This window comes from Drosophila subobscura, chromosome O, assembly GCF_008121235.1.
Source record: "Drosophila subobscura isolate 14011-0131.10 chromosome O, UCBerk_Dsub_1.0, whole genome shotgun sequence".
In the NCBI taxonomy this organism is placed as follows: Eukaryota; Metazoa; Arthropoda; class Insecta; order Diptera; family Drosophilidae; genus Drosophila; species Drosophila subobscura.
The window spans coordinates 12,047,924-12,057,769 of NC_048533.1; the positions used below are offsets into that span (position 1 = coordinate 12,047,924).

General features: G+C 42.7%; 1 protein-coding gene across 4 annotated transcripts; it reads left to right on the forward strand.

The window, feature by feature from the left end:
* The first annotated feature begins 1,317 nt into the window (after positions 1-1,317).
* Positions 1,318-9,845, forward strand: LOC117896840 (BUD13 homolog). 4 transcript variants are annotated; one of them, XM_034805363.1, is made up of 3 exons: positions 8,051-8,734; positions 8,768-8,787; positions 8,824-9,845. In XM_034805363.1, the coding sequence occupies exons 1-3, from the start codon at positions 8,126-8,128 to the stop codon at positions 9,797-9,799; spliced, it is 1,605 nt and encodes a 534-aa protein (XP_034661254.1). In that variant the 5' UTR covers positions 8,051-8,125; the 3' UTR covers positions 9,800-9,845. The 4 variants fall into 4 exon arrangements, with proteins under 4 accessions (XP_034661250.1, XP_034661254.1, XP_034661253.1 ...); XM_034805359.1 differs by adding an exon at positions 1,318-1,327 and having other exon boundaries at positions 8,113-9,845; XM_034805362.1 differs by having other exon boundaries at positions 8,051-8,787.
* Position 9,846: the final 1 nt, after the last annotated feature.

The window sequence follows — 9,846 nt, forward strand, 5'->3', positions numbered from 1 at the left end:
GTGGTGGTGACAGGTGGAAGGGAATGGCATGGGAGTGGTTTTATTAAGTTTCACTATAAATGTATATGAGGGAGGAGCAGGAAAAGCTGTGAAGGAGAAGGGAAAAAGCTTTAAGAAACGTTGACAGATGATTTTTCAACACTTTTCCTAGCATATTTTATGATTTGTGACATTTTTCTTTGGCATATGAGAAATCTCTTCCCATTCTACATTTTCCACGTACTCCAAATAAATGTACTAAAATGTTCCTATAATTTATCCCATGAATCCAAATGTACTTCAGACCAAATTCATATTCCAATAATAATCAGACACCCCCAAAAACTTAAATCGAATCTTCAGTTGCCCCGCAAATCTGTGGAACCCAACCGAATGAAAGTAATCCGCTTACCCCGTAAATTTCCACCAGACAGGTGTGATTTCCCACAAATCCAAAGAGGCAAAAGTCCCATCCATACACGCTCAGTGGAAGTAATATACATTCGATTTAGTAGGGGATTACCCAAATGGACAGGAGAGCAGGCATCATAATCAACAATTGCAATTGCTGTCCCTCGATTAACGTCAAACAAAGTGCAGAACAAAAAAAAAACAAAACATTGTTTCAGCTTTCCTGCCTGTCTATTAAGTTTTCCATTAAAGGAGATACCGATCAGGACACACGACGCCTGTCTCAGTGTTCCATGGATAAACGCATATGGGACGCAACTTCAAACGTAAATCGAATAAAAGCAGGCCCCCCCGAAGTAAAAGCAGTTACCAATAGCTAAAGACTTCAAGCCTTCCATTCCCTCACAGAATGTGTGAAAGGAGGTTCTACTATGTGTAGCAGGGGTCCCTGGCAAATGCAGTGTGTGCGAGTGTGTGCGAGTGTGTGTGAGTGTGGGGGGTAGTGCCATGACAACAATGGCATTTTGATACTTTTGTATGAGATTTAATGAAATTTGAATCCTTTTGTTGAGTGGAATGACAACAGCAAGGAAGCTGCCTGAGAAAACCCAAGCAGCGGGGGCAGAGGGAGCGGCAGGAACATGGCGAAGTAGCAGGAAGCAAGACACAGCCAAAGAAGACAACGATGGAGCCAGCATCCTGCCTGTGGGCAAGTTTTGTTTAGGCTGCACTTGAAAAAATCAAGATTTACTTTTTAGACTTTTATTGATGATGGGATAAGGAGTTGAAAAAGTGCTTTTAAAAAGTTTTAGAATTTTAAAAATATATTTTAAAAGTATTTTTTATTTCTTTATTTTTTATTTATTTTTTTTTTTGTGTTTTGTTAATAAATAAATATATTTATTTGTATTTAATGGATCATTTATATTTATTTTATTTATATTCGTTTATTTAATTAATTTAATTACATTTATATATTTAGCTGTTGTTTTATTTATTATTTTATTTTAAAATTCATTTAATTTGTAATTTGAATTTTATAAAGTTCAAAAGTTACCCCAAAACATTACCAGAACTTTCTTTTCGATAACTGAAGAAAAACTTCAACCTATCCCTACTTTTTCTAGATTTTTCCCGCTTTTTTCTCTCAGTGTCCTATCCAATATTCATGTAGTTAAGGTGGTATATACGTAGACATGCTATGCTTGTGTATAGATATTTGTGTATAGATATTTGGGTGTCTTACAACAATAGTAAAACAATCTTCTTAATGCACACTTTGGCCTAAAGGAATTTTTCCACTTGTAAAGCGATACTTGGTGCCTCACTTCCCACCCCCACTCTCCAGTACCCAAACCCAAGCCCCATCATCATTGTCAATTTGGCATTAGATATACATGTCTATATATAGAATGGAACACACAGAAGAAACATGTTAATAAACAGCTGGGAAGTTTTGGTTTATTGTCATCAGAGCAAAACTCTCAGCCCCTCTCTAGAAATAAACATCAGGGAGTGAGGAGAGTGAGAGAAAGACAATATGCTCGAGGGAATGCTTGCCAAAAGGGTTCCCAGTGTTTGTTCGGGGGGGTTTGGCTGAGGCTGAGGGTATCAATAACATTGTTGGTCCCTTCAATACTACTTCTAGAGAGGGGAAAGCTCTGCTTTGGAGCAACATTGCTCTTCCTTCACATATTAGTTGCCAGACAGACATGGGAGATGATGAAAATGAGTATGTGGCTGCTCCCCTCTCTGTGGGATGAAGCCTTCTCGTCATGGTTGACAACTCTTCTGCCGTATATTCGTTTGCTTCCTTCTGGCCCACTTTTCCTTGTTTGCTCCACAGTTAAAATAAATTTTCGAGTTTAATTTTGTGTTGGCCAATACATTGCTGAGGTGTTTGTGGCATGAACCAACACAGTTGCAAGTGTAGAGTGTACGACACTTGTGAATGATTTTATAAAAGGATATATTATTGACAGACTAGGGATCTTTTTACTTGAAATTTATATTGCAGAGCTTTGCGGAAGACATTTTTGTCATAAATTTATATGTATTTATCGATACCTTTGTGGAAAAATAAATAGCAGAGAGTGAAAACTAGTTAAAAATTCACAGATTATTATGTCAATGTTCCATTTACCTAAAAGATATAAATTACTGATAGATTTTTGCAAAAAATAAATATTTGTTGTATATTTCATCCAGTTGGAATTGATTTACTAAGAATTATTTAATTTTACTTTATTATTTTTAAATTTTGTTTATTTTTATTTATTTTTTCCAGTTTTTAAATATATTCCTCATATTCTAGTTATTTGTTTATTTATTCCCCTTAGTTTCAGTAAATAAATTCCCAAATTTAGATTGGGAACCCAACACCGTACTTATAAACCTGTCCACAACTGTCACGATGAGTCACACCCACCCAACGCCCCCTCTCTCGAGAGCATCTTCAGACAAGTGCCAATACACTACCGCACAGGCACACACACACACTCACACATATACGAGTATCTGTGTTTTGCAAATTTACATTTAATTTTTGGCCCTAAACTCCAGACAAGACACCGAACATGCAATTACGAGAACTGCTACCTCAATATGGAAGGAAATGGAAGGAAATGGGCATACGCTGGAAATGAAGCAGGGAGGGGCCATGTACCACTTTAAGGCAATTTCCCACTGAACTTTGAACTGATTTAAGAGTTGCATGAAAAATTATACATTTGAGCGTACTAGAACGTAGAAATGTACTCTAAAATGATCGTCTGGAAGTTATTTTTGAAGTTTTGGTTATCAAATGACAACGACTAAAAGGAAATGACATTCTTTCTATAAAATAAGAGCTGCAGGATCTATCAATAACTAATAAATTCCACCACTCGTACCATTATTTCAAAGCAATTTATGGCCTCCAATTAGCACATCATTTTTTATGCATTTAAAAATGTGCAATATAAATTTTAAATAAATAACTATTATCCCAAGGAATTCAACTAATTTGTCATATTTTTAACAGGTTTTTTTGTGCGCGTTTGTTTTAGTGGTTTGCTCGCTCTTTTTTTTCCGCTGCCAGTCGAAACCAAACAAAAATTTTAATTAAAAATTACTCATATGCTAAAACCGAAAGGAACAAAAAAATACTCTCTGGTAAATCTTCAACCCATTTCCCTCCACAAAAGCGCGGCGAGGCGTAAGATAAATTCTGGCTTGACGCAATTTTCTGGCAGTAGCCTCGTTTTCTTGGCTGCTGCCTCCTGACTGCCTGCCTGCCTTGACGAAATATTTCGTGTGGTTCCCTCTTTTTGCCTGTGGAAAACTGTGCGGCGGTGGCGGTGGCTGCGGAATAGTATGCAGCAAGTTTATGAAAATTCTTTGTTTATGCCAAGGTGTATATGTGCGCCAGTGCTGAGGCTTTTCCCCCATCCATGTCCATATTCATGTGTGTGTGCTTGGGAAAATTGCGTTTGGTTTGTTAATTTTGCGTTGCTTTTCCCCGTTTCTGTCAAATTTATATGCTGGTTAGCTCTCCAGCAAGCAAAACTTTTCGGTTTTTGGGCTGATGAACATATACGAGATTCTACGAGTATGAATACGCTGGTATGAGTACGAATACGTGTACGTGTCTGTGTTTTGTGTCTAATTTATGAGACCAGTTAAATGTGGGACAAATTTTCGGCAAACAACAAAGTTCAGAGTGCAGTCGTTTTGGTATTGAAGAGAAATTTTTGGTTGAGACACCAAAACTAATGAGAAAACTGTTAGGTTTTCAGGAAGCATAGAAATAGTACAACTTTAGTTTTTATTCAACTTTATAGATTCATTCTAGAGCCGGCGAGATCTAAATGACTTTCACGAATTAAATATTTCGTGTTGTATCAATTCCCGACGGCATTTTGTGTTCCAGGGTTACATTCGGACAATCGTAGGGGCCACCCAAATCCGACCTGTCCTAAAGTTCCGCTTCAGCCGTGACCCGAAAGAGAATGATGTCATGACCAGAGCAGCAGTGTCAGCCCTAGGACACATTTATGATGCTGAAGCGCTGATTGACGCTCAAATTAAGTTTCCGCCTAGAGTAACGTAAAATACCATACGCTTTTATACCGCGAGTATCGGTAAAGTATAGGTTATGTTACACCATTGAAGAGAAATGTCACTCTCTTGTGTTCTCTTAGAAACATAAGATGTTGATGGGAAAGCAACTGCCAAAAGCAAGATGTATTTGGATAAGGTGAGGCACTGCGAATTATCGCTCTTCATATAACTGCTTTTTATTTGAGTTGCGTGGGAAGAGGAGATCAAAAAAGATAGAGAGAGCTTGCATGTTGTAATGAGCGTATTGCTCACCATTAACAAACACACCATGAGCATAAGCCCTTGCACAGCTTCACACACACCCACATACATATATTCCCGTTTTACACGCCCAAATATTTTATACACTAATATCAATTCAATTTGCATGCATTGGCCATGCATGTATGAGTGCGTGTAAGAACGAGAGATGGCGAGTGTGAAGCATGGGAGAGAAGAACTCGCAAGTGGTGGCTATGGGACAAACTGTGCGTTTGTGTGTGCACGGGGGAACGGAATTTGGACAAACGCAAATATTTTATGAAATGCAAAGACAAACAAAGCAACAGCTAATAACAGTTAGTGGTAGCACTTACCCACGCAAGACATACAACTGCATTCAGAAAAAAACAAATTGTTCTTTCGCACATACACACACATGCACGTGCATAATGTATGTATGCTTGAGCGATTACGTTTCGAATAAGGCGAACGACGATTTTTAGGTTACGGACGAAGAAAAGACGCACTCACAAATTAATATTTTGCATGCTTTAAAATAAAAAATGACCACTTGTTACACTTTTCACACACTTTTCCTATTCGGACTGCTTTTCTTATTTATTTCACTTTTATATTTTCAAAATTGAGACGTCTCTTGGGACGCTGGAGTCGCTGGTTGCTCCACTGATTTTTGCACATAAAAAAATAATTGCTGCACATAATATATTGATTATAGATGATACATAAACAGAAAACACTTTTTACACTTCACTTTCACAAATTGCCGCCTTTTTCCATCGCTGATCTGCCGCCTTTTGTATGCCAATTCGCCGCCTCTGCACTGGATTACGCACTTTTGTACACTTTGCCGCTTTTCTCATGCCAATTCGCCTTCAATTTCGCCGCCCTTTTTGCCTCGTGGACCGCCTCTGCAGTGGGTACTGCACCGCCTCCGCGCTGGATCACGAATTTTTGTACACTTTGTTGCTTTTCTCATGCCAATTCGCCTTCAATTTCGCCGCCCTTTTGCCTCGTGCACCGCCTCTGCAGTGGGTACTGCGCCGCCTCCGCGCTGGATCACGCATTTTTTTTACACTATTGTATGCCCAGTTTTTATATTTTAACACTGCACTTCACTACACTTTCACTTATTGCCGCTTTTTTCCATCGCTGATCTGCCGCTTTTTTCATGCCAATTCGCCTTCAATTTCGCCGCCATTTTGCCTAGTGGACCGCCTCTGCAGTGGGTACTGCGCCGCCTCCGCGCTGGATCACGCATTTTGGTACACTTTGCCGCTTTTCTCATGCCAATTCGCTTTAAATTTCGCCGCCCTTTTGCCTCGTGGACCGCCTCAGCAGTGGGTACTGCGCCGCCTCCGCGCTGGATCACGCATTTTTTTTTACACTATTGTATGCCCAGTTATTATATTTTAACACTGCACTTCACTACACTTCACTTTCACTTTCACTTATTGCCGCTTTTTTCCATCGCCGATCTGCCGCCATTGGTATGCCATTTCGCCTGCCATTTTGCTTGTGGACTGCCGCTGCGCTGGAACATGCACTTTTTTACACTAAAACACTATTTTTTGCCCATTTTAAATATCTTTAATACACTACACTTCACTTCACCACTGCGCGACAACTTTTCCGTTTAATTTCCCGAATCATACCGATTTTTCCCGATTTTTCGCGATTTTCGCGAACCGACACGCGGACTAACCTCCAAACGGGTCAAGCGGTGAAAAACTTCTGAGCGCGACGCCGATGCGCCGCCGGCTTGGCACCCGTTTTCGTACTCTCTTCTTGCTTCTTGTTCTTATTGCTCTCTCACACTCGCCCACGACCTGCACTCTTTTTCTTCTTCTCATACGACAAATGGCTGATCAAGAGTGTGGGCACGTATACATGAATGTGTTTTATGGAAGGGTGCTGCCGAGGGGGTGAATGTGTTAGTGTGGCTCTATTTCGGCTTCGCTCTGCAATTGCAATTGTTCTTATTGCTCTCCTAATGTAAAATCGAAAGTTGCGGTACCTCGCCACCTCTTTGATATCGAACCTCTCTGCTCCTCTTCTGGAGTGAGGGGGTGAAGTGGAGTATATTAAGGTAGATGCTCTCTACACTAGCCAACGCTGTGCTATTCTTCATCTCCCACCACGAAGGCAGATCAAAAGTTTCGGTTATCTGCACGTGAAAATGCATAGATGTGTTTTTTTGCAGGGTGGTTGGAGAGGGGAGGGTGTTAAAGCAGATGCATAGCCGGCATTGCATGCGGTCGAACCACGATCTCTTTAAGCTTATCGTACTTGTTGTTGGGAAGTGTGTTTAAGTGGCTCTCTTTGGGATAAGCTCTGCTATTTCAACGGCGCTTGTTGTTATTGCTTCTAATGCAAAGTGTAAACGAAAGTTGCGGTACCTCGACACCCCTCTCTTTCCTACTGACAAAGATCGAATCTTTATACTCCTCTTCCTCTGCCTCTTCCTCATTGAATGAAATCTAATTGCGAAAGTGTGTTTAAATGATTTAACATTCCCATATATAATGCATATTAGATAAAACATAATTTTTGAAAAAGATGAAATTTCTAAAATGTTTTTGGTTGCCAAATTTGCTGCTTTGCACATGTACACGCATACTTTTGCACTTCCACGTTGTGTGCGTACTCTCCCACATGCAAGCGCAGTTGTAGATTTCAATGCTCTCCACTTTCGGAAAGCAAGATGGCGCGGATTTCGCCGCTAGCAAAACCACTTTTACGATTACTTTTTCAATTTTTGATAATTTCTATTGCTAGTTATTACTTTTATCTTACTACTCTATTCATACATATACATACATAAATATTGCCTTTCCAAAGAATGGCATGGTTTAAGTAATATAATTAAAATAAATTGTAGAATGAAAAATACTTAGAATAACAGTCGTATGTTTTATGAAAAATATTATAAAAGTCATATTTTCAGGGGCATTAACAGCCGGTGGTGTTCGTGGAAAGTTATTCCATCGATTTAATGGTTTAAATTATTTAACAGAAAGAGGTCGAAAGAGGAACAACAAACTGGTTATTTTTATGACAGTATGGCAGCTCTATCTGATGTTTCTTTTTCCAGCGAGCTGGCAGCGATATTACATTTATGTTACATTTGTGTTTCCGTTCTCTACATGAAATATAGTATTTGTAGCACAAGAAATATCTAAATTAAATGTTTATAATTTCAGAAAGTTAATGCCTAAACTTATATCAACTCTCAAAATCATATTTGCAAAATAAATGTGTGTAGGTAGTCGCCAAGCTCGTGGTGCTTATCGCACAAAAATATTCATACAAAATAATATCGATATATCGCAACAGCGATTTTTCACCATTCCTAGCACATTCTAAAAACGTAAACAACTTAAATTTTAGTTAATTTTTGAACAAATTAATAGAAATGTCCATGCAAAATGGCAAAATAATCGACCAGAAGGCATACCTCAAGAAGTACCTGTCCGGCGACAAGGAGAAGAAGAAGAAAAAGAAGGACAAAAAGCACAAAAAGTCGGCAAAAGTGAAAATCATCGACGACGATGCATACGAAGATGGTGGCCTGCAAATGGACGAAGATCTGTTGCTGGGCGGCGAAGATGCGCCGCAAATAGTGGGCGAGTACATAGAGGACAATCCGGAGGCTGTGCGCAGCAAGTGGCGCAACATTGCCGTCAAGGATGAGCTCAAAGAGGAGCAGCAGCAGGACGAGGGCGAGTCCGCGGCTGCGGCGGCGGCGTCTGCGGTGCACATCAAACAGGAGCCGGCGGACGAGCAGCCTGAGGAGTCGCTGTGGGGTCGCAAGGCCACGAAGAACGAACGCTCCCCGCTGGCCATCAAAATCAAGCAGGAAAAACGCAGCAGCTCGAGGGATTTGAGTCCAAGGAGAGGCACGAAGCGGGAAGCAGCTGCGGGGAGGAGCAAAAGGAGTCCAGATCAGAGTCCGCAGAGGAGGAAACGGGAGCCAGAGGAGACTCCAACAAGGAGGAGGCGCGGCAGTACAGATCAGAGTCCACCACGCAGGAGGCGCAGTCCCGATCAGAGTCCCCCCAGGCGCAAGCGTGAGGAAGATCTGTCCCCACCGCGAAGGAAGCGCCTCAACTCGGATCAGAGTCCACCCAGAAGGCGTCGCGACACCGATCAGAGTCCGCCCCGGCGTCGCAGAAGCCCCAACGCTGATCAAAGCCCGCCCAGAAGGGGTCGCAGAAGTCCCAACCCCGACCAGAGCCCGCCCAGACGCCGCCGAGCTGCCGATGCATCCCCAGAACGCAGAAGAAAGGACGCAGATCAGAGCCCACCCCGCAGGCGTCGCAACTCCGATCAGAGTCCACCTCGAAGACGTCGCTCGGGCAGCATCAAAGTGGAATCCCCGCCCGCGCGCCGCAAGAGCCGCTGGGCCAAAGGTTCACCCTCGCCATCCCCGCCGCCCACGCACAAACCGAAGACTTCGTCCAGGACTCTAGATGGCAAGCGCGCCGGCCTGCAGGATGCGCACTCGCTGAAGCAGGAGTCGGATGAGCGGCGGCGACGTGAGCACAAATTGTTTGAGCAAATGTCCAGCGAGGTGTCCGGCCGCGACGCGGAGATTCAGATGCGCAGCACGGGCAGACGGGGACGCAGGGCGCGCGAGGCGGCCGAGGAGGATCCCGCGGAGCAGCGGCGCAAGGAGGAGCACGAGAAGAAGAAGAAGGAGCTGTACGATCGCTGGGGCAAGGGCCTGAAGCAAATTGAGGACCTGAAGGTGCGCCACGAGGAAATGGCGCACGAGGCGGCCAAGCCCGTGGCGCGCTACGCCAACGATGAGGATTTGGATCGACATTTGCGGGAGCAGGAGCACGCGGACGATCCCATGCTGGAGTATATGCGGCAGAAGCGCAAGAAGCAGGACAAGCTGGACAACAAGCCCGTGATGCCCAAGTATGAGGGCAGTTTCCCGGAAAATCGCTACGGCATTCGGCCCGGCTATCGCTGGGATGGCGTGGATCGTTCCAATGGCTACGAGCAGCGTTGGTTCGACAAGCAGAACGAGCGCAAGGCGCTGCAGGATGAGGCGTACAAGTACAGCGTGGAGGATATGTAAAATAAAAGAGAATTTTTGTAATAAAAAATGTAACCTTTGCCGCCGAT

Bases quoted from the DNA above. Each gene is read 5' to 3' on its own strand.
- LOC117896840 (XM_034805359.1), top strand. From the start codon at position 8,126: ATGTCCATGCAAAATGGCAAAATAATCGACCAGAAGGCATACCTCAAG.